Source organism: Talaromyces atroroseus (assembly GCF_001907595.1).
Source record: "Talaromyces atroroseus strain IBT 11181 chromosome Unknown scaffold_5, whole genome shotgun sequence".
Taxonomy (NCBI): Eukaryota; Fungi; Ascomycota; class Eurotiomycetes; order Eurotiales; family Trichocomaceae; genus Talaromyces; species Talaromyces atroroseus.
The window spans coordinates 345,322-372,491 of NW_017971437.1; the positions used below are offsets into that span (position 1 = coordinate 345,322).

Below are 27,170 nucleotides of genomic sequence, written 5' to 3' on the forward strand. Positions count from 1 at the left end.
GAGCCAACGGGGCGGTTCATTATTTAATCTTAGACCCGAACTAAGTAACTAGATGTAAGCGCCAGCCTCATCATCCGCCCAATCACGCAGTCAAACGTTGCTTCAGAGGTTGGTTCTCTGCAACCATGACAAGCTATATTGTCCCTAGCCTGCTAGGCAGTGCGGCATGCACTGTCATGGAGTCCGAGTATAATATAAATCCGGGTTGTGAAGCACGGAACGCACAATTCGTTCCTTCGTTATGTCGGATCTCTGGCCTCGACTTTCATATTCATTTACCTAGGTATATGATAATAATGCCAACCATCTGGTATCTCTGGTGGCTCTTCTTTCTAGCAGTCAACAGTTACTACTTCACAAATCCCCCACCACCGGCCGGCGATACCCCCAATACCGTATACACCCTCGGTAGCAACTTCGACGTACAATGGGCATCGTACAATGGCGAAAGCAACTCCCTTGACTTGGTTATGGAGCAGGCGGATACAGGCCAACAATATGACATCTTTCGTAAGTCCTACTACTCCTATTGGCCTTGCTCTGTGTGCATGACTGACAAGGACGCGTAGGTAACTACAGCGGCCTATGGCAATATCCATGGGTTCTCTCGCTCGCTTCGAACCAAAGCCTGGCAACAACCAATCAGTTCTTTTTCGTCCTTTACATCACCGGAGACAGCGTAGAGGCTGCCCAAAGCCACAACTTTAACCTAACGGTATCAGCTTCCACAACATCTTCTACCGTCGGACCAACATCTACGTCTACCGCGAGCTCTACCCCTTCTTCCACCTCGAACAACACGCAGTCCTCGGGTGCGCTAACGACGGGTGCAAAGGTTGGACTTGGTGTTGGCATTCCCGTTGCTGTTATAGTTGGCATTGGGGCCGGTATCCTATTTACGCGACGGAGCCGAAAGAAGAATGTCACAGAACCGACGCTTCCGCAGCCATACCAATATCAGCCGTCCTATGTGCAAGTTCCCAGAGCTGAACTAGAGAATACCAAACCTAGCCCATCCGAGATGCCAGCGAACTCCGAGCCGGAATAGATGGGCAGGCAGTACAGCCACGAAGAGTGTTTTTGAGTTGATCTTCTGGCATTTACGAGCTGTTTCCTGTGTGTCGAGTTGTACACAAAATAATATTACGCGCTACGCTCTGAAGATGAATAGTGTATAGTGTGTTTGTAATTCATGATGTTGAGATAGTCTATATGATATATGCTGCGTGATTACGACGCTTTTTCACCTTAATGAAATAGGTTGGTCTTGATTAACAACGATTTAGCCTTCACAGGGAACATGGGCAGATAATTATATGAAGTAATAGTACAGAAACTGGCATGCTCTCAAGTATAACTCAGCTTCAAGTCTGGATCAACTCGCTTCAGCACATCCAGAATCTCTTTCCAAGCTTGTTCACGTATCTTCTGTCCTTCCGACGAGCTCACAATATAACCTGGGCTAAATAGTGTATTAGTATTAAAAAGTAAAACAGTAACATCAAAATTGCGCAAGAAACACAAGGGTACTCACTCAGTCACCTTGAGGTTTTCAAGCCATTTCCCATGTCCATCCTCTCTGACTGCAGCATCGATAATCGCCATGGCCCCATGCGGCGGTGTACGCGCAAACAGTGTTTGTATGAGCTTCAGCATAAAAGGGGGTCTCTCGCGCGTTAAAAGCTCACTCTGAGTGAATCCCGGTGTCGCACTTGTGACTATCACCTTCTCCAGACCAGTCTGCGAGTCAATGGGCACCAGCTTCGCGATCTCAATGTTTGTCCACTGGTTGAATAACTTGCTCACTCCGTACCGCTCAACCACGTTTTTTGCCTGCAACTCTTCCCACTGGTTCCTATCATTCAATGCCGCAAGAATATTTGTTTTAGTGCGTTGCGGGAATATAACTCCTTGGTGAACATCGCTACTGACGATGACCAGATGTGGTCTTGATGGTGAGGTTTGCTGTCCTCTTGTGTTTTTCTTTGCATGATCTGAAGTGCCATGGGAAGAAGAAGATATCAAAAGAGGTAGCAATTCCAGACTAAGCAAGGCCGTGGAAAGCCCATTCACCTGGACATGCATCTCCCACCCGTCCGGAGACTTATTCCATTCTCCAGAGGCCAAACCCGCATTCATAATTGCTGTATCAAGCCTGTTGCCTGGCTTCTCGACATAATCTCTCATTCGGCGGACAAACGCCATTACATTCTGGAAGCTTGACAGATCGAGATGCCAGACCTCGAGACTGGGCTCTGTCGCGGTAGGTACTGTGGAGAGAATATCTGCTCGAGCCCGTTCACCCTTCTCCACTGATCGGACACCCATGATGATTTTTGATGCTCCAAGGGACAATGCATGGCGAGCTGCTTCTCGACCAACTCCGGTGTTTGCGCCTGTAATCAGGATGGTTTGGTTGTGGAAAGAGTCCGGTGGCGGTAGACGTAAAGGGTGAAGAGGTTGTAAAATTGATTTCCACATGATTTTAATCTTTTATGTCCGTAGGGTTGACCGTTGCCCTACCTGAGTATTGCCTTAAATGGTAGTGCTGATGGTAATGAAAGCACGTAGGAGTGCCAGTCATTTTTTGATTTATAATGAATAGTGAATAACAAGTACAAAAGTCCTCGACAGCTCTCCCTTCTTATATTCGCTCTCATCCAACTTCAATGTTCGTTTGGGTTGATCGGACGAACATCTTACCGTGCATTTAGTTGCGCCGAGGTTCTGCAAATGTGGATGGAAAATATTTCGGTGATTTCAGTACCGTAATTTTCGTACGTAGCTAACATCGCGGTAGGTTACTGAGTGGCTGTAAATTACCGACACAATATCCGGAACTTACAATCCTGGCGCTTGCGGGGGTACAAAAATGGGGACGCAAAATTTTCAGGCTGTGTTTTCACTTTTTGCAACGCAAAGTTAATTATGTTTGAATTCATCCGAGGCCCTTGCCACGAAACATAAACATATGTGACACGTGCGGCAGCAGACGTCTGTGTCACAGTCGTACGCTTGTTAACTACTCCGGACTCTCTCAGCTCTGTTGCCTGTAGGATTACTATATGTACAATAGATTGGTGGCTTCAATAGAGTACCCTGGTGGCGCCGTGAGTAGATCCTAGGCACTGACTAGTCGGTCGCTATTCCTTCGGTCGTAGAGCTACTGTGCTAGTGACTAGACTGTGTAGGATCTCACGCGACCAGTTAACTAACAGTTAACATTTGAGCAGGCTCGCTGGCCAGTCCTGCAAGCACGTGCTCTGAATGTGGTGCGGGATCGTGTGATCGCTGAACTGTCATCCTGAGCGCGTCTTTTGATGAATAAATATATAGATAGATGCCTGTTCAAGAACCGTATACATATCAACTTTGATAATATCATTCCGTGTCCTGCTGTTACTGTGCAAACTGAAGAATCGCGACTTAGGGCTCGCGTGTCGGGCTTCCCGCCAATCACAGCGCCGCTCCTGCGGGCTGACGTCGTTGTTAGATTATTTTTGACTTCTTGGTCTTGCAGCAACACCGTCGTCTTGCTTTATGCCACGTCTACTGCTAGGCTATCAATTGCGCTTTCTTTTCATTCTTCTCTCTTTGCGACCCTGGATGATCTAACTATCACGCGTGCATGGCCCCGCTGAGTCGGGCTTTTAAACAATTGCAATCGAGTCATTGACGAGCAAACAGCAAGAATGCGGCTACGACTATTTGTAACTGCAGCGTCTGCAGCTATCACTGTTACGGCCTCGCCTCTGGCTGTGCCGGAGCAGCTGCCGATGAATGCTGGGCTGGATTTCCATACCAATGCCAAAGAAGCACCTAGAAAACTGACCGGAAAATTCCTCCACATCACTGGTATGTTCATGGTATCTTTAGAGCACATTTCTCCTTGAACCTCTTGTTTTTCCAAGTAAAAGTTGCTGGACAGACGCTAACTGCGCATGAAGACTTACACCTAGACCGTTTCTACGTTCCCGGCTCATTAACTGAAGATGACGAGGCCTGCCACCATGGGGATGGCACCGCGGGATACCTTGGTTCGCCGGGATCCGAATGCGACTCGCCACAGTTACTGATCGATCAGACCTTCGACTGGATTGACGAGAACCTGAGAGATAAGATCGATTTCGTGATCTGGACCGGAGATTCTGCCCGCCACGACAACGACGAGCGCATCCCACGCACCGAAAACCAGATCGAGGAGTTCAATGCGGCCATCGCGAACAAATTTCTAGAAGTCTTCAGCCACCGGGATGAACACCCCAACGGAGCCCTAACCATTCCCATAGTGCCAAATATTGGCAACAACGACGTTATGCCGCACAACATCTTTGAACAAGGGCCAAATCGCTGGACCCAGAAGTTGTATCAACTGTGGAAGTCATTTATCCCGGAAGAGCAGCGTCATACCTTCCTGGAGGGTGGATGGTTCCACGTCGAGGTCATTCCCAACAAGCTCTCGGTGTTTAGTCTGAATACATTGTACTTCTTTGACTCCAATAAAGCGGTGGACGGATGTGCACAAGAATCAGAACCTGGCTACCATCAAATGGAATGGCTGCGCGTCCAGCTGCAGCTTCTTCGTGAGCGAGGCATGAAAGCTATTATCATGGGACATGTCCCTCCTGTGCGATCTGCGGACAAGCAGGCGTGGGATGAGAGCTGCTGGCAGAAGTACACTCTATGGCTACACCAATACCGCGACATTGTGGTTGGCAGTCTATACGGACACATGAACATCGATCACTTTACGTTTCAAGACACAGAAGACGTGGACATAGATTGCCTTCTTCGGGGTGAGTCCGTGGCGCCATTTGTTGAGGAAAACAACTATGAGAATTTCACAGTTCAGTCCAAGACCAGCTATCTAAGCAGCCTTCGCGACTTGTGGGGGGCTCTCCCATCTCCACCTTCATCCGTTCTAAAGGACGAGTGGTCATTTCTAGAAGATGATCAAATTGATACGACGAAAAAGAAGAGCAAAAAGAAGAAAGAGAAGGAAAAGTTCTTCAAGAAAATTGGTGGTGAATACGCAGAACGTTTCTCGCTCTCGCTTGTTTCGCCCAGCGTAGTTCCTAATTACTACCCGACTCTCCGCGTGGTTGAATACGACATAACCGGTTTGAAACAGACCCCTACATGGGCAGATACACAGGTTCATAGGAATGGAAACGACAAAAATCAACCCTGGGCAGAGCGTGAGATTGATATTCAAAAGAAGCCTAAAAAGTCGCCCATACCAGATCCGCCAGCCAAAAGTGCTCCTCCGGGACCTGCCTATTCCAGGCAACCGTTGAGTTTTCTGAATTACGCACAGTATTTTGCCAACACAACTCAGGCTGAGAAGAATATTGAGAATGCCGAAAACGGCACCCTATCCAAGGTACTCCAATTACATTACGAACTGGAGTATCACACGGCAGAGGACGACGTTTACAAACTCCCCGACCTAACCATGCCCAGCATATATAATCTAGCTACAAAAATAGGACAGGGCGTATCATCGTCATCGTCATCATCACATATGTCAGCGCCAAAAGATAGCGATGAAAATAACGCTCGAAAACCTGGCAACAAAAATAAGAAGAAAAAGAACAAGAAGAGCAAAAAGAGCAAATCGAATAAAGCATGGGAAGGATTCATTGAGCGGGCGTTTGTGGGATTTTTGACAATGGACGAAATTGAAAATAAATTGTAATTGCCTTTTTTTTTTTCCTCTCTTACCATTTTAAAGAGGGAGATACACACTATTTTCTTTCTATATATGGCATGAAATGGACACGACACGACACGATATACATCTTCCTACAAATATAGAGGAAGGAAAAATAAATGAGTCCTGGTCGGAGACTATGTATACTTTTTTTCTATATATACCCAATGTTGATTTTACGATACTTTTTGGTCTATTATTCTTGATTCTTTTGGAGCATTGCAGATCATTTAGCAGCTCGCTCATAGTCTGGGTGATTCCATAAGAACTCCTTTTAGCGCCTTTTAGCAGGACGGTGTGATTCTGGCCCTTGCTATATAGTTCGTCATGCACATAGAATTTATTTAGCTTGATATTTTCTTAAATGAATAATCTTGATAGAAAGTCATTAGGATTATTATAATAACTAGCAAACACATCTCCTTCAGAATAGAGAATTAAGCTAACGAAGTAGAAAATCAAGTCCGATGAAGACTTAGTCCAGGCTCTTTTGGGCATAACCAATGCAATTCCCCATAATTATGAATACTAAGACAGACCGGACAGACCAAGAGCATCAGTTAGATCCACTGTTGTAGGACAGAGAAAAGGTTGATAGTCATAGAGTACCTAGGTAACGACAGAACAACTCAAAGGTAATTTGACATATAAAATCCCCGTTTATTCGATCACGGGCAATAATGGAGGCAATTACTATGATAGCAACGTTGCTTAATGAGTGGTGAAATTGCCAGGACGAATCGAGATGGAAGTCGTTGTTGCACGTCTCGAAGTGAACGTGGTTGGGACACGTATCGTAGTAGTTGTAGTTGGTATATGAGTGGAAGTCGATGTAGATACCACATGGGTGGAAGACGATGTAGGCACTACATGAGTTGAAGTAGACGTAAATGTCACACGAGTTGATGTAGATGTATGAGTCGAGGCAGATGGAGATATCAAATGCGTCAAAGTAGATCCTCTTGGTACCCGAGTTGATATAGATGGATTCCCAGCCTTCGCAGAAGAAGAAGGGTTGCCAGAAACGAGATGGAAATTTCCACAATTAAGCCGTGTGCCATTTGCAGAATGGATGACTATGGACCGGTCGCCGATGAAAGCATTGCTTTGAGCGTTGTTGGACAAGTAGGGGTCCGTATACACAGCAGTGAACGCGGGAGCTGTGGCATTGCCATGCTTTCCACTGAGGTCACCAATCTGGCAAGTAGCAGGGGCACTGGCATCGCAGGGAGGTTGTTCACCGCGATTGTATGGATCAAGATGGGGGCCAGCTGCGTCGCAATCACCATTTCCTGGGACAGGAGAGACATGGACGTGGTATGCTGTTTTACAAAGGTCAGTCAAACAAAACGCTCTAGTCTATCAATTAGAGAGAGGCCGTACGAAAAGGTCCGAGACCGGCAGGTAACCCAGTGAAAGAGACATCAAAGGACAAGCCAACACCGTTGGCCCCAGAGCTTGCAGTGACCCTTCCACGGATACTGGAAGACGCGCGGTCGAGCAACGTGGCCGTATATATGGCATCAACATTGTCAGTAATGACTGGAGCACTGACGAACCGCTGTCCGAAGGAAGATAGCACGAGGCACAGTATCACCAATGCCGAATAAATCATTATGGCGTGTGGTAGGCTTTGGGTGATTTAATCTTCAGCTGAAATTGTAAATGTAGTTGTATAGACAAGAAGCAGTGAGGTGTAGAAGATGAAGAGGGATAGAAAAGGTGGAGGAGTAAATGGAACATCAACGAAGAAGGCGGTGGTCTTCTTGTGTGAAATTAATAGCCAGGTACCTGAAGCAAATTTCTTCACCGTGTCAAGGTATATTCTGCGAAGCATCCATAGTACGATAGATCTAGCCCTCTCAGAGTCGGATATGATGTATTCTAGATCAACAAAAAAGGGCCAGGTACATAAGTCGGGATTCGCAGTCCCATGGAAAAATTTCCTAATGCGGCAATATTTCTCTTAGATACCTATGGGTTGTTCTTCGCCTAATCATGCCTACGTATTAGACTTGTCCCAGTGTAAACATGAGATCAGCAGGGAGGGGCCGATTTTAGATTTCTAGATCTGAATTAAAAGTAAGATAATTATTATTTATTATCAGCACACATGCACACACTTAATGCGCTTCTTGTTGGTAACATTGAGACCTTGACAGTAATACTATCCCCTCCTCTTCCTTTAGTCTCATGTTAGTAATATTGAAGAATATCCATTTCTTACTATCAATAGCGATTACGTAGATGGACAAAACAATAACCTGGGTCATATCTTATAACAGAGCATAGCAAAGCAATCCTTAGGAACACATTTACAAAATACACTGAGGGTCCGAATTAGAATTTCTGCATCCAGCGGTTTTTCTGCTTCCCACCTATAGCGTATGTTATAAATTCTAACCACCTGAAGCATCTTGCTGAATTATCCTTTACAAAGTCACCAACCCATATTTCCCAGTCCGTGAGAGAAACAGACTACATCTACCTACTCCTCTAATAAGAGCAGTTGTCCTGCTGGGCTTCTTTTTAAAAAAAAAATGCGACTAAATAGGTATCGAGTCAAATTATCTCAAATAAGTAACTTGGAATTGCGTCAAGGGGTGACTATAGTGATAAATCTTCAATAGTGTAAGTAGACAAATGAACGCCCTATTTAGACTTCAACTTCTGCTACTCATCCCAAGCCTTCTGTACATTTCTCTTCCGCATCTCAGTCAATTAAAGGGCCCGGTCGTCTAGGGATGGTACCGAGTTCGAAGCTTCAAGGATTGAAATAAGAGCTGCCTCTTCTGCTGCGGTTGACTTCCGAACGTATTGTCAGTAAACATTACTCCAGAGTTGGGGTCAGTGACGACTCTGAAGCTGGGAGGACCTACCTCTGGGTTTGCGAGTCCACGGTTTAGCGCTACTTGCTCAACAAGCTGGTTGAACTAGAGTTCCGTCAGTAGCAGGACTAAATCAAAGGGGTCCTGGTGCATACCTCCTCGGTGTCGACTCCTTCCATAAAGTCTTCTTCGAACAAGTCTCTTGCATATTCTTTTTTCCCCTCACCAGACTTCAGCCTTGACGTGACAGAACTTTCTTTATCCATGTATTTTCTTGCCTCACTTTCCTTCTGATGGCGCTGGTACATGTAGAAAAAGCGTCTGTATTCGAGACCTTTGGCAAGCAAATCGACTAGTTTGACACCGTAATTATGCCCCATGAGATTCATAAGGGTATCGGTGTGCCACCAGCACATATATCCGGATATATCGCCGTTCCGTATATTTTCTATGTTAAGCAGAGTATATCTAGGCTGACTTTGGGTCACCGCCAGCGTATGTGCGACTAGTTCCACCACGTTCGGCCACTTACCATCTTCAAATCGTACCTCTGAGATAGGCACCGGCAGCTGACACTGGCCCTTGAGGTTCTCTTTCAAACCAAAGGTCCCAATGCAAACGTAGCGTATAAGTTACTGTTACTTCTCATGCGTGGCGCACAAGTTGAAATTATCATAACTAACTCTAAGTGTAAATAGCAGGCTGCTGTCTATTTATTCAGAGTATCTCTGCCCTAGCCCTAACCCTATGATATAGGCCATTTTCACGTGATGTCACGTGAACCGCGTTTATCCTGGTGAAGATAGCCGAGCTCAGAAAGAAAAATAGGATCAGAGATTTGACAAAAGCGCAGATTTCAAGGGTTTTCAATGTGCGGCCGCTCGCAGGCTGGCTACTGTCTAGTATCTGGTGGAGACGACTTCAACATGTCGGCACTCACTAGCCCCTGACTCAGATGGAGTCTGGAGACAAATTCGAAGCCGCGTCAGCTTCTAGTTAGCTAGTTAGCCTCAGCCAGACATCGCGGCGAACTCGCCGACAACTAAGACATATCGTGAACATCAAAATGTCCAACTATCTTGAGCTACACATATTACTCATTGAACATTATTTAGACGGAGCCTGTGGCGTGCTTATTGAATAAATGTCAACAATGCGCATCAATGGGGGCTGAATTTTCACCACCTCCTTTAGATCTGACAATGCGGAAAAAGCTTGAGAATCATCGAGAATCTAACTCGAGCTTATGGACGCGTCACATGTTTCGACTGTATGCAATACTGTCTTTGGGATACCTCTGCATTGTTCTGCAGGGCTACGATGGCGCCTTGATGACCTCGATTAACGCGATGGTGAGTCTTCGCAGAAGGCCAACGAAAATAGCATTGGCTAATGATTTGTGATATTGTTATTAGCCCCAATATCAGGAATATTTCCACATGTAAGTATCCGTGGATGATCTGAGGAGAAGAGACCAGGTAATTGACTGACATGAAACATCTTTGGACGTAGAACGTCTGCTAGTTCTATCACTGGTCTAATCTTTGCAATCTACAATATTGGTAGCCTGGGAGCACTGCCGTTCGCTGGCCCTATTAATGATATCTCTGGCCGACGGTCAGGTATATTTTTGGGCTGCTGTTTTATTATCATTGGAACCTGCGTGCAAGCGCCAGCCGCTTCCAGGCATGTATTCCTTGGTGGCCGGTTTCTGTGCGGTTTTGGTCAAGGCTTTATCAACGTCTCTGCGCCTGTCTTTGTATCAGAACTAGCTCATCCTCGCTGGCGAGGCCCTCTCTCTGGATTGATGCAGACCAATTATTATGTCGGAAGCATTATTGCGTCCTGGGTCACATACGGAACTGCCTTTTTCGATGGGGAAAGTGCCTTTCGCATACCCATCTGGCTTCAGCTTGTCATCTCTGGCATTATTGCCATGGGGATATGGTTTAGCCCAGAGACTCCAAGGTGGCTCATGGCCCATGGCCGACGCGAAGAAGCCGAGAAAGTGCTGGCTAGGTTGCATGGAGAAGGTTCTAAAGAGCATGCTTGTGTCTGCCGAAATGGACAGCCTGATACTGAAGACTGGATTCGATAAACGCTGGTGGGATTATAGCGACTTGTTCAACACTCGATCAGCACGTCGGCGTATGATTTGTGTTATCGGGATGGCTTGGTTCGGTCAGTATTCTGGCAACGCTCTTGTCAGCTACTATTTTCCAGTCATTGTGCAGCAGGCCGGGATCGAAAATGCGCACACACAACTCCTGCTCAATGCGTTGAATCCTATTGTATCCTGGATTATGGCAATAATCGGTGCCATGTTATTAGATCGTGGGGGCCGAAGACCCTTTCTACTAAGTGGCGTACTCGGTATGTCGATATGTCTGGCTATTGTTACCGGCTGCACCAAGCTGTCTGTTGAGATGTCGAACCGGAGTGCCAGCCATGCAGGTATATTCTTCATTTACCTTTTCAGTGCCATCTTTGCCTTTTGTGTGGTGCCTCTTCTTCCATTCTACATTGCCGAGACGCTAGCCACAGAGACTCGAGCCAAAGGTACAGCAGTTGGGCAAGTCTTTGGATCGGCAGCGTCCATTCTCGGACAGTACACGACAGCGGCTGCCATAGCCTCTATTGGGTATTACTACTATTTAGTATTTATCTTCTGGGATATTCTTGAGTGGATCATTATATACTTCTTCTTCGTTGAGACAAAAAGACGTACCCTCGAAGAGATGGTAGAGATATTCGAGGCACCGGATCCTGTACGAAAGTCCCTGGAAAAGAGATCTCCACGGACTGTGGAACGTACCATATACTTTGCGAAATAGTCCTTACCTATAGGAGTATACTTATACTTATGGTACTACCAAACTACTGAGGCTCTTAGAACTTGGTATGGTCACGCTAGCCTCGCCTGATTCAGTCCTTGATATCTAAGCCATCGCGGCAGTCTGAGTCAACAGCCTCGTCGACTCTTTCTACCTTCAGTCTCCGAAAAGAATGACTTCAAGGCGTGGGAACTCGGCTCTTCGTCTAACAATGTCTCGTCCTAGCACCCTGGACATTCAAGAGTTGGAGGCACTCCTCAACTCTATCGGTGCCGATACCCGTTCCGAAGTTTTCGGGGATCGAGTCATTTCCACTGCAAAATCCCGTTGATGTCTATCGTCTATATTTACTAAAGGCCGCTCAAGAGATTGGCTCGGCAAAAATCGAGTCTACTCGTGAGGACATAATCAATGCCGACCTCAGTCATCTTGAGGACAACATGCATATTACCGGTATATTGAGGTTGATTGCACAATGGCCCGATGTAGTAGCTACGGCGTTTAAGAACCACGAGCCTTCTACAATAACTACTTAGTTACTTATCTTTTCACGCTTACTCATCAGCTTTCTTCAAGCTACGATGTTGTCACATCCAAGGAAATATTGTGCTTGTCGACTATTGCCACAAACACAATTTAAATACGCTGACTAGTCTTCATAGTCCAATCAACTGGCGGGGCTTGAGCACCAAAGCTGCAGGCTGCAGCTCGCAAGGCTCAAAGCTGGTTTCAGCCACAGCAGCAGCCGCAAAAAGGATCGGTGGGCGTAGTGGCGTTGTCTCGATGTCCTGAAAAACCATCTACACTCTTTTTCAACCACGGTTGTACTGGCATGGAACGTACCAAACGACGAAAAAGCTGAATCACGGTGCCTACACTGTGGCCTTGCTGTGTCCTTTTGGAAGTGGAGTTGAGTGAGTCCATAATGTTGTCATCGCATCTCTGCCTGCGGGCTATCAGTCTACCGCGTCCGCAGCTGCGGTTGCGACAAACATGAGCCGCACGTTCGTCTGCGTGCGTATCCGTCTCTTGGTCGGAATTGACGGCGGAGTACCAAGTGAAAAGGCCGATGTTCGTCTGGGAGACGTTGTCGTTGTTATTCCCACGGCGGTGTGGTGCAGTAATGATCTTGGTACATATTACAGTTGGACGTTATGGCCACACGTCCTATATAGGCCAGCCAAGTCTGGTAAGTTCCAATTGCTTTGCAAACTATACGGAAGTCTAAAAGTAATGTCTCTTGCATTCCTAGGTTAACTATATTTCAATAACATCACATCTTCACTGTATATAACCTAGTATAATGATAACTTCTCATGTATATTTAAATACGGAATTTCTTGTCTATACGATGCTCTAAACCACCAAGCTGCCTATGTAATCTTTATGCCTAATAATAAGTTAACAACTGCGGCTAATGTCAAGTTGGCAAAGCTACAACATTAATATCTGACTACGGACATACGTTTTATGGCTGCCTACTGAGCTCTATCTGATAAGAAGGGGGAAAAAGTCGGTCACTAATTCATCATAATCGGATCCATTTCTATGTTTATTTGTTGATCAAAACTCATGTCTTTCTCATGTCCGTATCCTGTGATATGGTAGCCCTAATTCGGACGTCGAGCTCGGATCCGAGTCTTCGGAGATAGTTCCCAATGCTGCTGTAGAAGTAGATATAAAATCATCGTCCTGTATAGAAGAAATTTTTTATTGAGAGACAGATATCCTTCAGAAAAAGTAACCTCTCTTTGCTTCCGTATGGGATACCGCTCACCACGAGTTGACGCGGACAAAGCGGCCCTCGGCGATGCCGAAAAGGGAAATAATAGCACTGTTCAGCCTGTCGGTCCTGATGGCCCAGTCGCGGTTCGTTCGCTCTGATAGCTTCCAATTATTCTAAATTCCAATCCTCCTACCAATTTCTTTGTTCAATTAGAGTGACGCTTACTCGCGTATAGGCGGCCTGGGACGGACCAGACGATCCCAGAGATCCATACAACTGGACCAAAACACGCAAGATCTCAATCGCACTCGTTATCTCACTTTCCCAGTTAGTCTGCCTTATGACAACTAGTATCGTAGCCCCAGCCCTCCCTCAGATTGCTACAGACCTACATCTAGGAGAGTCAAAGGCGCAGATCGCATTCTCAATCTTCGTTCTGGGTCAGGCATTCGGTCCATTCGTCATTGCTCCTCTGAGTGAGGTATTTGGTCGGAAACCAGTGTGGATTACGTTCAATCTTTTCTATATTTTCTGGAATTCCCTGTGTCCGGTTGGCAAGTCTCAGGCTGTCTTGATAATTGGAAGGCTTTTATCAGGAGCTGGCGGGTCTTGTGGTGTTATTGTAAGTAAAATACTTTCTTTCTCACCTTGACTTAAATTACTGACAAGAGAAAATGCAATCAACAGCTGTCAGGTCCTATAATGGCAGATATGTTTCACCAGAAAGATAGGGGTAAATCCCTTGCCATTGCTTCGATGTTCCCCTATCTAGGCCCGGCCTTGGGTCCTATCGTCGGCGGGATTGTTAGCCAATATGTGAGCTGGCCGTGGCTGTTTTGGGTAATGTCTATCTTTGATGCAGTCGTTGTGGCCTTTGGTGTGGTAATTGTGAAAGAGACATGCAAGCCAGTGCTACTTCGACGTAAAACCGGACATGACAAAGGGGGGAATGCAATAGATTTATCGCCATCAGAAGATGGCCTGCTGTCCAGAATGCGTGCCCGCCTGCAACGACCATTGTTATTACTAGGAACACGACCGATTATTCAGATTACGGCATTGGTTATAGGTCTCGGATTCGGGATTTACATTCTCGTGCTGTCGTTCTTTGCCACGCTCTTTGTCGACCAATACCACCAGTCCACGACAGATAGTAGTCTACAATACATCGCTATTGCCCTGGGTAGCACCCTGGCAACCCAGGCTGGTGGCCAGCTTATGGATGCAATCTTCGCGCGTCTCCGTGACCGTCTCCCCGAGGGGTCTGCTCTGCGTGAGACTCCTCCGCCAGAATTCCGCGTTCCAATCATGGTCATCGGAGCGCTGTTGTCACCAATCGGCCTTTTCTGGCTTGGCTGGTCTGTCCAAGCCAGAGCCCCCTGGATCATGGTCGACATTGGCGCGACGATTTTCGTGGCTGGTACTTTCTTGGCTAGTCAAGCAGCCTCTGCCTACCTGCTGGATGAATTCACGGTGGAAGCGGCCTCTGCAACTGCCGCGGCTAGGATGCTGAGTAACTTGATGGGCTTTACGTTTCCATTATTTGCGCCGAATTTGTATGATCGGCTTGGTTATGGCTGGGGTAATAGCCTACTGGCCTTTGTGTGGATTGCACTGGTGGTGCCAATTCCTGCAATACTTTGGTATCGGGGGGACAGGATTAGGGCTATTGGAAGGAAGTAGAGGGAGTTTTCTTCTTCCTGTAGTTTGTTAGAAATGGAGATCTTGCAAAAAAGGGAACAGGAAAACGGACAATAATAAATCTTAGTTTCAGAGCATAGAGCACCTTGCAACGTGCTAGTCAAAATTATTAAACATTGATAGAAAAAAAAAAAAAAGAAAAAGGTAAATAGCGCATCCTATTCCATTTTCATGCCAGAATGTACCACTTCTTTTCGATAGTTGTCCCAATGAAAAGGGAACAAAGCCGATGCCAATGTAGGTAGAAGAAGAAGAAAAAATATTATTTGACGCCTGGCGAAAAAAAGAAAGGGAAATGAAATGAAATCTATCTATGCATATGTTGACGAGTGCGAACTTTCTAGGCTTCCTGCGCCCATCTGCGTTCTCGTAATGGTTTCTCTTCTTTTGCGTCCATAGAGTAGCCGGCATCGCTTTCACGACGCCAGGCCCAGTACTCGCCTAAGCGAACTTCGGCGTAGGATGCGTAATCAAAGTCAATCTGAGAAATAGTTGCTTGGATAAGAGCCCATACACCCCTAGATCGGTTGATGTTAGTTCATCTGTCTCAGCAGAGGCGGATAATGCAGAGTAGCTAGCCATTACCAGTAAAACCCAGGTATCCCTCTGAACCTATCCACATCTTGGAACAATTTCTCGACAATCTCATGTTGCTCCTTATTAGCATCGATGCCTTTGCCACCGTGCTGGGAAAAGCTCTTCACGTATTCGGTCAGGAAATCGCGGCGTACGGAACGTGTCGGCAACATGTTGTAGTCACAATCATATCCGCCCCATTCAGCAAAATGGTTGGCAATATCAAATGCAGCTGGTGACGGCGTGGCATATTCGTAATCAATGAATTGAACCTCCTTGGAGTGTTCATGTCCGTTGGCATGTCCGTTCGTCGCTGTCTGAGGCTGCACAATAACATTGGCACTTAGTAGGTCGCAGTGAGCGAAGACCAACTATCAGATATATAGTTAGCTTTTGCCAGACACTTTCATTGCAAAGTAACTTTTTGACAGAGAAATGTAATAGCGTCAACATACCCCATTGTCGCCAATGCCACTACCATCATCAAGCTCGTCTACGAGGCGCTCCAGTTCACCTTGAAGCGACCTTTGGCGTAGCCTCTGCTCTTCTGTCAGGGCCGGCAATGCAAGAATCCACTTTTGTAGGACCGTCCACATATTAGGTCCAGCTTGTCGCGGCCGGATGGGAGTAATGTTGGTCTCCGGCTGGGCTTTAGACGCCCCATTGGGCTTGGCTAAATCACAGCAATCCTCCGTTGGTGACTCCTCGGCTGAATCTGAAAATTGGCTACTCTCATTGGATTGAGTGATGGGAAGAGAAGCATGCCATTGAGCTAGTCGACGAGCAACACCTCTCCAGACAGACGGCTTTGTGAGGTCTGCGGGAGACGTGACATGGCCGCGGATAAAGCAATACAATAAGCCATTCTTGAACCGGGCTAGAAGCGGAGGAGCGAGACCGTGTTGGGCGAGCAAAGTGTGAGATCTAGTCTCCCCTTTTGGAGTAATTTTACTTAGCAGGCAGTCGCATTGGGGCAAGCACAAGTATTTCCACGGTACATACTTTCGCGATCTATGAGTATCTCAGTATGGTTACCATAGGCGCGCATTAAGATGGCCTCATTGTCGATCTGTTCATCAGTCAAGCCGGGCTTCCGGTTGATGATCTTGAGTAGCTACGTATTGGTTCCATTAGTACGCCGAACTACTTATTCCTTTGTCTGGCTTTCTCGAAAAGCATTATATGGAAAAGACAACCACACACAGTATTCGTTATCCCGTCTGTGAATCGCACGAATTCAATATTGTTGCCGGAGCCTTCCCAGTCTGGTTTTATGGAGAGTACCAGCCTAAGCGCTGAGGCCTGTGAATCCGCATGATCGTAGGTCAGGGGTATGTATCTCAGGGAATCGCCCGACATCATGAGATACTTCTTTACCGGCTAGATACCGAGTAGAATTGATTCCTGTAGGTGACGAGCGCATTCTTAGCGTTTGAGAGACACAGTGGAATGGAGGAAGATGACGCTCATAAAAGTAGCTGCCTGTGATCGTATTGCCACAGGCGGGGAGGAGGTACCTCAATGGGTTTTCAACACCATGAACCTTGACCAGTTGTCGTCCTTGAGGCCTTAGTATAGAATCAGTTGCAAAAAAAAAAAAAGGGCGAGAAGGAGTAAACGCTCAGGGGTTTCCAATGGCGACAAAGAATGTGGTTTAAAGTGGGATGTGGGCACGAAAGCCGTATCGATTCTTGGGGGAGAGGGGTGCCAGCATGTGATTTCGCCACTAAATCGTAAAGGGCTAGCCACGACATGCAGACTAGACCACAGAGGGTAAAGCTTCCAGACGGTGGCGTGGCAGCCAGCCAATCATGTGATCTGTGCCAAGAGGAATTTGGCGGTCCAAGCTTTTGGAAGCCCCTGAATTCTTTGTTACCACGTGCTCCCCCAGCCCTAGCCCTACTTCCTTTTCCAGCCTTTCTCTCTCCAGGGCTAGTCCCACAGCGGACTAGCCTCGTCAGCCGCGCCGCCCTTAAAACCCAACTTCCGCGCGCTCCCATTCTTTTCTCTTTCTTTTCTTCTTTTTTCCTCATCTATCATCAGTAGAGGTTTACTTACTATGTAATTAAATCTTTATTTATCGGAGCTCCGCTAATGCGGCTTGCTGAGAGTTATTCTGCGTGAGATTTTGCTCTGTGGGTTTCTCTCCGTTCCCGGCTCTGTAGAGCAATTTTTTCTTCGCGTCCTCCTTTTTCCCTTTCACATTATGGCTAGGCTAGGGCTACGCTTCGGCGAGGCACCCATGCGCTTTAGCTGTGGAGGAGACGTGATATTCCTTTTTGCACTTTCGTGTCTGCTTGGTCGTTTTGGTGTCCAGAGGAGAGACACCTGAGCCTGCGCTTTGTGTTGTATCTCGCGTGTAGAAATGGAGATAGCAGCCAAGTTTAGCAATGAATTGACGAGTTTAAAGTCATTTATCACTGTCATGCGTAGAACTTGAGGATGAACTGGAAATTTTCAATTTCGTTCACTCAACTGAGAAAATAGAAAATATTGACCTCGGATATTTTCATGCTGACTTCGTCAACACCAACTTCAGCGTCATACGATAGCTTGAATTGCATAAGTACTCAGTGCATGTCACATTGTCAAGGTTTAACGAGACCACGACCTGCTTTGTAAAATTTTCTTCGATTCTTTTCGTAGAGCGCTGCTCACAGGTTGTATCGAACACTCACGACGTCCGCCACGATGAACGTCGGCCCGTCGCGAATCTCCAACTCCTGGTTTTAATTTACTGGATCATTCTTTCAAAGATTGAGAGGATGCCATATTAGCCAGTATTTAGCAGAAAGAGGTACTCGATGACTGCGTCATGCACTCGATAAGTTAGGATAAGGAGCGGTATCAAGTGCATGGTTTCGTCCTGATATGATGCCTATTCAAGTACAATCTCTATGCTCTTTTGTTTCAACATGTACCTGCATTGTTGAGTCGGACTAAACTGCATCATGTACTGCTCATCGATTCACTGACACCGAAGGGGGGTGAAGCCGGTGAAGCAGTCCGCACCTAGGAAGTGGTCTAGACAGATCAAATAGCTGTCAAGTAATTCAAGTTTTTATATGTTTTAAGTCCTAGGTAAACTACGCAGGCACCTTGACAGGCATACATTACTGCGTAATTATGTGCCTAAAGAGGCAGTTTGGTCACGCGAGCAACAGTTTCTATATGTTTACATATCACATTACTACATGACTGTTTACGTCCATCTAGGAGCTTTCTGAGTCGAGGGTAGAGACAGCACTTTATCTGTAATCAACCTCCTACCTACCTAGGTAAGTATCGATATCAGTCATGCGCATAGCCCGGAGGTTGAAATATAACCATTCGCAGGGAATATTTCTTGAATCTAGTATTCCTGGTTTATTTTTGTGCTGGTATTCAGTTGTATCGATTCCAGTTCTTCGAATAGTTTACATGATAAATAAATAAAGTTAAATGGGTAACTATTAAAGCAATATAGACTCACTTTCATTTGTAGTTATCCGTATACCAGGGTCAGTAGTCGTAGAGACCGCTGGCTCTGCTCGGTGCAGTGCATGAGTGGATGGTCATTATTATAGCCATTACCGTTGTAGGAGACATGTTTGTTTCAAAAAACTGTTGTAACTCGACAAAAATGGAGCACACGTAGCTCTCTAAGATTTCGACAGTAATATTTTGCATAAGAGGATTCCAGGGCCATGATGCTTTTCAAGATAACTATCCTATTGGAAGAAGGCACTGACTTCCATTGCACTTCCAAGGTTGTCTCGAATATCCACCTTGTATCCTATCCTTACTTTCTTGTTAGACTCGTCTAGTCAAATGACATGAAAACAGTCACAGCATAATTGATAGTTCGTTTTGTTAGATTAGTGTTGATATCGAAAGTCTAGCATCCCAACAACCGGCCTGTGAGTAATAAACTTGGACTCGGTGCTTCTAGAAAACGAGTCAAGACAAGTCCAAAGTATCTGGGCCCATTTCCATACACCCAAGTAGCTAATGAAGATATACTTAACCTTACCGTGCATTGACGGGGTTACAGACTTAAGGTCATCTCTACAGTACTGAAGCATAAGATACGGAGCACAAGTGTAAAATAGACAGGTTAGCTGAATCGATCTTGGCAAGAGCAACGAAGACAAAAGAGAAGAAAGGACAAAAAGAAACAGAAGTAGAATAGAAAAATTACAAAGAGTCGTCTCATAAGAGAGAACACACAAATATGGACCTAGCAAAAAGTCTTTTGTAATTTGTCAATCATCACAGGCACGACTCTCTTTTCTTCCCTTTGGTTGATGACCTTGTTCCAGTTTGAGAATATTTATTTCCACACACGCACGCATGTAAAAGGACCACGCCCCCCGCTGTCATTATCTAGTCACGACCGGTCTTTCTCAAAGTCTCGGCGAGCCACTCAAGACCCTCGTACAGACCGTCACCAGTAGTGGCGCAGGTGGATTGGATATACTACACGTTGCGTGTCATTAGTATAATACATTGATTAAGAGGAAGGAGATGGACATACCCAGGCACGGCGTGTCAGACTCTGAAGACCAAGTTGTTGGGTGATCTCGGCAATGCTCATAGCGTTCTGAATCCGTCAGTTTCTGTCAGAACCAAAGGGCAAATAGATTACCCACCGGCAAGTCTTGCTTGTTGGCGAAAACAAGGAGAAGGGCGTCACGGAGTTCATCCTCGTTCAGCATACGCTGCAATTCCTCACGGGCCTCGACGATACGATCGCGATCGTTGCTGTCAACAACGAAGATGATACCCTGGGTATTCTGGAAGTAGTGTCGCCACAAAGGACGGATCTTGTCCTGACCGCCGACATCCCACACGGTAAATTGAATGTTCTTGTACTCGACGGTCTCGACGTTGAATCCTGTCGGATAAGCACAAATTCCATCAGTAATTTGTTCGCTTTCTCCTTCACCAGTAGCGTGGTATCTCGAGGGAATCGATTGATCGATGCAGACTTGTAGAAGAAGGGGGCAATGTGCGACTAACCGATCGTAGGAATGGTGGTGACGATTTCACCGAGCTTCAACTTATAGAGAATGGTGGTCTTTCCGGCAGCATCGAGACCGACCATTAGAATACGCATTTCCTTCTTACCCCATAGTCGGTCAAGCAATTTCGAAACCACCAAACCCATCTTGGCGGTATTGGGAGACTGGAAGGCCGAGGCGTTGAGGGCGGGTTAGCGATCTGTAGAAAAGGAGGGGTGATGGGCTGAGGCGAAACGAGCAGCGAGGAAGCCCGAACCGGACCAGCACGAGCAAGCAGGAGGGGGGGATTGGAAAAGGAGGCAGAGATAAGAAGAGTACAGGACAGGAGTAATAACTTATAAGGACGATCTCAAACAGTGGATTGACCAGGTGTGCAACTGTGGGGGCAGGTGGTGGTCGTCCTGGGATATGAGACTCGTGTCCACTTGTTGTGGCTGTAGGCAGCGGGCAAACAAAGCGGGCGACGCGAGGAGGGCGGTAGGAGGGGTAAGGAGGGCTCACCTTAAAAGAAACGAAAGGCGCAGGGCGGACGGCGAAGAGTCTGGAGATGAGGATATAGAAGGAAGCAGGCTTGGGTTGAGACTCGTTCTATCGCGCAGGGGATGTTTTGTGTCTGCGAAATTCTCGGGAGGGAATGGCCTACCACGCAGGTCAGGAAATTGCCGTGGACAGCGTAGCTTCCGTCACCAGAAACCAGCCACCACGTGATTTCAGCCGCACGTGCTTTTCTTGTCTTGTTCGCCTTTATAGACCGGCCATTCGTATGACGCTTGCCTGCTGTTCAAGGACACCGTGTTCAGTTGATATCTTTCTGGTGCTGCTTCAGCCTTCAGGGGGTAGTACTTTCAGGCTGCAGCGTTTTTATTTGATTGCACAATTACCAGGTCGGAAGATGCGTGGCTTGGAAACGATTTCTTGGGTATATCTAGAATACAAGAATCTCTGATGGAAAAGTGAACTTGCTGCGGCTTGGTGCGGACAACTAAAGCACATTGGCCAGCCTGAAAAAAAAAGAAAAACTTTGGACATATCTTCGGATACGCCTGTTGGACTACCTCGGTGCGTAGCCTATGTTGGTTGCACGGATTGTACCATGTCCCATCGTATAGCCAATGCGTGTTCGGGCTATCGTCGCGCACGCCTCTGAGATAAGAGCTCCATTGACTTTTGTTTGGAGGAGTTGAACAAGGTCCTTGTAACCGAACGGTACATGGTCTTGCCTTCGACTGTATCGCTAAGGTATCCGAATACAGATAACAGTGCAATGGAAAGAACCATCAGAACTGCAAATGCTATCCAGTATGCGCGCAGGTTTAAAGGCGCTGCAATATCCGGGATCTGGATACTGAAGTATTGCGACATCAAGCTAACAGGAAGGAAAAGAATAGTTCCTTTAGCCAACAGAATGGTGATGCGAGTCAGCCTTTCTACAGCTTGCGAGTCCTTCAGCGCAATCAAGTTGAAGTTCTGCCAACGTCAGCAATTTTCGTGTCTTATCTTAGCGTGGAAGGGAGAAGATAGGCGGGATTCCTACCATAAATGTCAGTGTTTCTTTCTCAGCTAGACATGTATCGATTTCGCTCAAGCAGTATAGCCGAATACGGTCTGCAAGGCGTTCAAAGCGGCCAACCGCCGCCGAAGTTAGTTGGACGCCTGCAATATCATCGTAACTGTCGTAGACACCAGTCATGCTAAGTGACATTTGAAGTTGGTCACCATCCATATCGTTAATTGCGCTTAAACTGCGAGGGTTGTCGCGTCGACCCCGAGCCTCATCGCGCAAAAGGCGCTGTCGCTGTAAAATGCGCTTAATAACCAACTCATAGCTTTGATAGAGGCGCTTCAGTATAGCAAGACGCCTTCCGAGCCAGTGCAGATCATCCACTAGATCGACTTTTGGCTTATCTAACATTCTTTGCCTCTACATCTTTCATTCAGCATGGGTTGGGAACATAGTGCTGCTTTCGTTGAACTCACCAATTCGTCCAGCAGTGCACCATACATGTGCTCCCTGCGAGCAACTAATCGGTAGCTCGAAACCCAGTCATCGAACATGTAGTACAATATCAGTCCGGGTCCATCCTCTTGTTTAATACTAGCTTCATCAAGCTCAAGATCAGAAAAGTGACGGACGCGGACAGATACCAGCGACTCGTTGTCAGAAATAGATGGGTGTTGTTTAGATGCACCAGAGAAAATCGAGATAACATTTCGACGAGTAGCGGCTATCATAGTTTTCTCCTCTTCGACAGTGGGTATATATGGCCCTGGGAACGGGTTCTCCTGCATAGAGATAACAGTCCCTGCAACAGAAATAAAGGATCAGAAAAATATAGCCTACAGAGCGAGGAATATCAACTTACCGTCATCACATAAGATAATCCAGCACCATAGCCTTTTCCCTTCAGGTAAGCCCTTCCCATTTTCCAGGATCTTTTGGTTGATCTTGACAGTATAGAGGGAGTTATATCCGATACAAGTATCTTGGGATACCAATCAGTACTGCTTCAACAGTCTTTGAGGACGTAACGCACATTTTGGCCCATAGTCGACGGAACAAAAATGCCAGATTTGGTTGATGATGTTGGAAAAAGACAGATGACCGAGTGACGCTACTTCAGAACTGGCAGCCACAGGATCAAGTTTTTCAAGGTGGTAGGCTCCTTCGATGTCTTCGACTGGCATCGCTCTCCCAGTCCTGTCCTCAAGGTTTTCAGTAGATATTGGGCTCCCAAGTTCGTCCGCCTTTGCAACAGCAGTCTGCGTTTGTTTCACGGGGTCGGTGCACATCATTTTAACCAAACGGTAGGATAATCCATACTGGTTCAATAGAGTCTGTAGGTGTCCGTTAGCATCGTTCTTAACGAAGGAGAAGCTATGAGGCGAGCCTTGACAGATTCTTTCTGAAGCTCGGGAGTCCACAAGTGGCTTTTTTTTTGTAAGCATTAGCACCATGGCATGTGTATGATGATAACGTCAGACATCTCGACTCACATCCATCTCGTTCCAAATATTTTCGGCCTCTAATCTGACCGTTAACCCAATTCACGTAAAAATATGGTCTTCTATCAGAAGATGCTAACAAAATCGTACCTGTGCACCCATCAATGCCACGAAATCATCCTGGGTCAAGTTGAATCCACACCACGCGTCTTCATCGCCAAAGTCAAGAACGAAGTTTCGTGTAGTCTTGTCCACCAGCATTTGCTGGAATCGTAAGAAATCATGAGCATCATCGATGTCCTTGAACTGCTCTGAGATGGAAATGGGCGAAGAAAAGCTCTTGTAATACTCAGCGGCGGTTTGGGAGGTAGCCATGACAGGTCGTCCTCGCCTGTCTGGCTTTGGTAGTAGATGTAGATCTACCTAGGTGGCGTAGGCGTGTAGGGAAACTTGCAAGGTAGCGAGAAGCAGGAAACGAGGTGTTTATTTGAAGATGCCTGGGGCCATTATAAAGTAGTACCGTTGGCGAAGACTGGTCAGATGAGGCTGATCGACTGCCTCTCGTGATTGCCCAAGCTACTGCAGGCGCGGCGCCTTCCCTCCCACGGACTGCCAAGGGTCAATCCCCTGACCATCTAACTACAATGAATGACTAACGTTTCTAACTTAGTTAACTTAACTTAAGAGACACACTGCTGACATAACGGCACGAGATGCATGCCAGAGGGAGGGCAATTCTCATACTAATGAACGTAGTTAGCGCGCGGCTTGTGACTCCAGACTCTAGGCAGAAGCACGGAATGCCTGATTGCTCGATACAAGGAAGACGGAGCCAGCAGCCAGAGCTATGGTGCATAATCATTTTGATATATTTTTACCCTTCAATTTTCATAGCCATCCTTCCAATTCATCCAACTGCCAAGTAATGTAAACAGATTTATGACTGGCAGCCAATCACAGGCCAGAGAGAGCTTGAATATCACGTGACATATTGACGAGCAAAGTCTTGGCATTTGCAGCCATTCTAGGGCTCACTAATCCGCTTGTGGCTTAGCGCAGACGGCTTCCCACAAGCGGGGAAAAACTCGTTCAATATTGAAGCCGATCTTTTTCCCCTTGAACATCCGAACAACATTTCAGCGCAGAGCCACACCATAAGAATTAAATATTCTTCTGGAAGACTGTCGTCATCATGTCTAAGATCACAGTCGGTAAGTGCGCTCTCTCTACGGAATAGTTGTGACCGCCGATTTCAAAACAACGAATTTTGCCATCTGACTTTTTTTCGTGTCAAACAGCCGGAGTGCGCCAAAATGTCCAACAGCTTCTAGCTTACTCTCAAAATGAGAAGAAGCGTAACTTCCTCGAGACCGTTGAGCTTCAGATCGGTCTGAAGAACTACGACCCCCAGCGTGACAAGCGTTTCTCCGGTACCATCAAGCTGCCCAACGTTCCTCGCCCGGGTATGACCATTTGGTATGTCGATAACAACAACATCAGCCAGCAAGGGAAATAGAATGCGGGTTGCTAATTTTCCAACACAGCATCATTGGTGACCAGCACGATCTCGACCGTGCCAAGCACTTGGGAATTGAGTCTGCTTCCGTCGACGACTTGAAGAAGCTCAACAAGAACAAGAAGCTCATCAAGAAGCTTGCCCGCAAATACGATGCTTTCGTTGCTTCCGACACCCTGATCAAGCAGATTCCTCGTATCTTGGGACCCGGTCTTTCCAGGGGTCAGTATCCTAGAGTTCCAATAATAATTCAAAAATCGAGAGCTTCTATTGACATTATCTCACAGCTGGTAAATTCCCCACCCCTCTTTCTCACGCCGAGGACATGGACGCCAAGGTTACCGAGGTCAAGTCCACCATCAAGTTCCAGTTGAAGAAGGTTCTCTGCTTGGGTGTTGCCGTCGGCAACGTCGGTATGACCGAGGACGAGTTGATCTCCAACATCATGCTTGCCATCAACTACCTCGTCTCTCTGCTTAAGAAGGGCTGGCAGAACGTTGGAAGTCTTGTCATCAAGGCTTCCATGTCTCCTCCTAAGCGCCTGTACTAAATTCTGTGCTTAAGTGCATTGAATTGCGTGTTTGACGTGAAAAGCAAAAACAAAAGTTTTAAAACGCAGGGGAAAAAATGGATGTATAGCGTTTCTAGTTAGTTCTAGGAATTATACAGAATTTTCAACCCTCACATATCTGGGTTTTCCACGTAGTTTCTATGGACATAGGTAATGTACAACTGAGTCAAGAAGACCAAGGCAGACTCTGCATTGTGCGGCTATTCCATACCCTCCATCAACTCGGTTTTATCAAGAATCATTCCTCTCATCCCGATGAATTCTCGAAGACTATCCCATTCCTCGCCTTCCTCCTCGCCCCTCTTCCAGGGATTCTTGAAGCCCCAAGCTACAGCAACTCTGTCAAGAGCACCTCGCTCTTCTTCTCTAAGCCACCGATGTCTCAAGGGAATGCCAGGCGCCCACGTCACTCGTTCCATTTGATCGTTACTTGTGGCGATCGCAATAACTCCTACGGATGATGTAAATCCCATATAGGCAAGAGTTGCAGTGAAAGCGATGCCCGTGGCCATCGATGGATCCATAGTATTTTGCATATTCGCAGCCCATGTCGCAACAACGTAAGAGGCCAAAGGCGCCGTGGCTAGACCAGTAATGGGAAGAGCGGCCTTCTTGAACAATTTGGCCTTGTTGAACGCCGGGGCGCAAAAGCTCGTATCGATGATAGCAAGAGCGAGAGATAGGTTCTTCTGCTCCAGGGCGATATCCAGAGCGCTATTAGCCAAGTCGGAAGGGACGGCATTTTTTATATCTTTGGGGTTCTGCTGGCGAAATTGGACAGGCGATGTGTTGGCCTCGGGGATAGGTTTATTGGCGTACATTGAGAAGATCTGGGGGAAATAGTCGGCTCGCTTAAGGAGGACTTGGATTTTGGTATACAATTCGAGCACATCGGCCGAAATGAACACTTTGTCGTCCAGGAGAAGTTCCGTGGCAAGCTGGGATATAACGTCGACCGTCCTCCGCTCCTCCTTCTTGGGCATTCTCTTCTTTCCCGCTTTTTCCTCGAGATCAAGCAAAGACGACGTCGCATTTGACTTTTCTTTCTCGTGTGGTTCCTGTATTTTCACAAATGACTCCACGATATGCAGACATTGCTGTAGCAGTGCAACCACGTCCTCTTCCGAGGCCGCTTTGTCGGACTGTTGTATAGACTCGCATTTCTCCTTTATTCCACTTAGAGTAGACTTTGCATTCGAAATCGACGATGCAAGTCTCCTTGGTTCCAGGGATCGAGCCACGAACGGCCTTGGTGCCAATGCTTGCGTAAAATCTTTCTCGAATTGCGTGTTGCTGGCATGGCAAGCAGGTTCTTGAAGAGCTTGTCTCAACGATGGACGTTGCAATGAGGAGTAAGAGACGGCCTGTGATCTTTTCGGAGATTCGCAGAATTGACACACTGCCCTTCGCATTTTATGGGCCCCTTGGGGGCGTATGAAGACAGTGCCCATTGTGCTTCAATTCCGTGCATACTGTAAAATGAAAGCCACTTTGGCGACGGCGGAAACGTGCCTGGCCCTTTTCAGCGCTAGGCAGATAACGGCGGTGGAAACGCTACCGCCTAACTAATACGGCCCGCTATCAGAGCACCGCCACGTGAGAACGACATCGTTCAACCTGTTACTTCCATGATAAACCAACCAACTCGCGGCGCGATTTTACTGTCCAATACTTCCCTCGCCGTCCATCTCTCGACCCAACGACCGCGACATACCGACTCCTTCTAACCCAGACTACCTGCCTCGCGGGTATCTGGGGT

The 27,170-nt window shown here is 46.7% G+C and overlaps 12 protein-coding genes across 12 annotated transcripts, besides 1 other annotated feature; 5 read left to right on the plus strand and 7 right to left on the minus strand.

Annotated features, from left to right (window-relative positions):
* Positions 1-296: 296 nt before the first annotated feature.
* UA08_04572 (hypothetical protein) lies at positions 297-1,048 on the plus strand (the record flags this gene model as incomplete). Its single annotated transcript, XM_020266857.1, has 2 exons — positions 297-510; positions 570-1,048. 2 exons carry the CDS (start codon positions 297-299, stop codon positions 1,046-1,048), a joined length of 693 nt encoding a protein of 230 aa, XP_020120120.1.
* A 299-nt stretch (positions 1,049-1,347) lies between these two features.
* On the minus strand, positions 1,348-2,481 carry UA08_04573 (hypothetical protein; the record flags this gene model as incomplete). The annotated part of the gene is made up of 2 exons (XM_020266858.1): positions 1,348-1,462; positions 1,535-2,481. 2 exons carry the CDS (start codon positions 2,479-2,481, stop codon positions 1,348-1,350), a joined length of 1,062 nt encoding a protein of 353 aa, XP_020120310.1.
* A 1,211-nt stretch (positions 2,482-3,692) lies between these two features.
* UA08_04574 (hypothetical protein) lies at positions 3,693-5,698 on the plus strand (the record flags this gene model as incomplete). The annotated part of the gene is made up of 2 exons (XM_020266859.1): positions 3,693-3,855; positions 3,912-5,698. 2 exons carry the CDS (start codon positions 3,693-3,695, stop codon positions 5,696-5,698), a joined length of 1,950 nt encoding a protein of 649 aa, XP_020120309.1.
* Positions 5,699-6,424: 726 nt separating this feature from the next.
* UA08_04575 (hypothetical protein) lies at positions 6,425-7,328 on the minus strand (the record flags this gene model as incomplete). Its single annotated transcript, XM_020266860.1, has 2 exons — positions 6,425-7,035; positions 7,097-7,328. The coding sequence occupies 2 exons, from the start codon at positions 7,326-7,328 to the stop codon at positions 6,425-6,427; spliced, it is 843 nt and encodes a 280-aa protein (XP_020120307.1).
* Positions 7,329-8,434: 1,106 nt separating this feature from the next.
* UA08_04576 (hypothetical protein) lies at positions 8,435-8,930 on the minus strand (the record flags this gene model as incomplete). Its single annotated transcript, XM_020266862.1, has 3 exons — positions 8,435-8,518; positions 8,593-8,646; positions 8,697-8,930. The coding sequence occupies 3 exons, from the start codon at positions 8,928-8,930 to the stop codon at positions 8,435-8,437; spliced, it is 372 nt and encodes a 123-aa protein (XP_020120306.1).
* An 813-nt stretch (positions 8,931-9,743) lies between these two features.
* On the plus strand, positions 9,744-11,911 carry UA08_04577 (hypothetical protein; the record flags this gene model as incomplete). The annotated part of the gene is made up of 5 exons (XM_020266863.1): positions 9,744-9,893; positions 9,957-9,982; positions 10,054-10,560; positions 10,613-11,309; positions 11,732-11,911. The coding sequence occupies 5 exons, from the start codon at positions 9,744-9,746 to the stop codon at positions 11,909-11,911; spliced, it is 1,560 nt and encodes a 519-aa protein (XP_020120367.1).
* Positions 11,912-12,296: 385 nt separating this feature from the next.
* Positions 12,297-12,510: a repeat region (Identified by RepeatMasker using a combination of RepBase library and repeat library created with RepeatScout).
* A 626-nt stretch (positions 12,511-13,136) lies between these two features.
* On the plus strand, positions 13,137-14,784 carry UA08_04578 (hypothetical protein; the record flags this gene model as incomplete). The annotated part of the gene is made up of 3 exons (XM_020266864.1): positions 13,137-13,244; positions 13,337-13,723; positions 13,789-14,784. 3 exons carry the CDS (start codon positions 13,137-13,139, stop codon positions 14,782-14,784), a joined length of 1,491 nt encoding a protein of 496 aa, XP_020120368.1.
* A 358-nt stretch (positions 14,785-15,142) lies between these two features.
* Positions 15,143-16,737, minus strand: UA08_04579 (hypothetical protein; the record flags this gene model as incomplete). The annotated part of the gene is made up of 5 exons (XM_020266865.1): positions 15,143-15,320; positions 15,388-15,749; positions 15,834-16,312; positions 16,381-16,492; positions 16,582-16,737. The coding sequence occupies 5 exons, from the start codon at positions 16,735-16,737 to the stop codon at positions 15,143-15,145; spliced, it is 1,287 nt and encodes a 428-aa protein (XP_020120369.1).
* Positions 16,738-19,743: 3,006 nt separating this feature from the next.
* On the minus strand, positions 19,744-20,527 carry UA08_04580 (ADP-ribosylation factor; the record flags this gene model as incomplete). The annotated part of the gene is made up of 4 exons (XM_020266866.1): positions 19,744-19,836; positions 19,895-19,960; positions 20,010-20,254; positions 20,380-20,527. The coding sequence occupies 4 exons, from the start codon at positions 20,525-20,527 to the stop codon at positions 19,744-19,746; spliced, it is 552 nt and encodes a 183-aa protein (XP_020120324.1).
* A 979-nt stretch (positions 20,528-21,506) lies between these two features.
* UA08_04581 (hypothetical protein) lies at positions 21,507-23,699 on the minus strand (the record flags this gene model as incomplete). Its single annotated transcript, XM_020266867.1, has 6 exons — positions 21,507-21,848; positions 21,916-22,302; positions 22,359-22,684; positions 22,745-22,864; positions 22,916-23,216; positions 23,475-23,699. The coding sequence occupies 6 exons, from the start codon at positions 23,697-23,699 to the stop codon at positions 21,507-21,509; spliced, it is 1,701 nt and encodes a 566-aa protein (XP_020120370.1).
* Positions 23,700-24,516: 817 nt separating this feature from the next.
* Positions 24,517-25,390, plus strand: UA08_04582 (60S ribosomal protein L10a; the record flags this gene model as incomplete). The annotated part of the gene is made up of 4 exons (XM_020266868.1): positions 24,517-24,535; positions 24,623-24,800; positions 24,869-25,062; positions 25,128-25,390. The coding sequence occupies 4 exons, from the start codon at positions 24,517-24,519 to the stop codon at positions 25,388-25,390; spliced, it is 654 nt and encodes a 217-aa protein (XP_020120371.1).
* A 221-nt stretch (positions 25,391-25,611) lies between these two features.
* On the minus strand, positions 25,612-26,862 carry UA08_04583 (hypothetical protein; the record flags this gene model as incomplete). The annotated part of the gene is made up of 1 exon (XM_020266869.1): positions 25,612-26,862. The coding sequence occupies one exon, from the start codon at positions 26,860-26,862 to the stop codon at positions 25,612-25,614; it is 1,251 nt and encodes a 416-aa protein (XP_020120372.1).
* Positions 26,863-27,170: the final 308 nt, after the last annotated feature.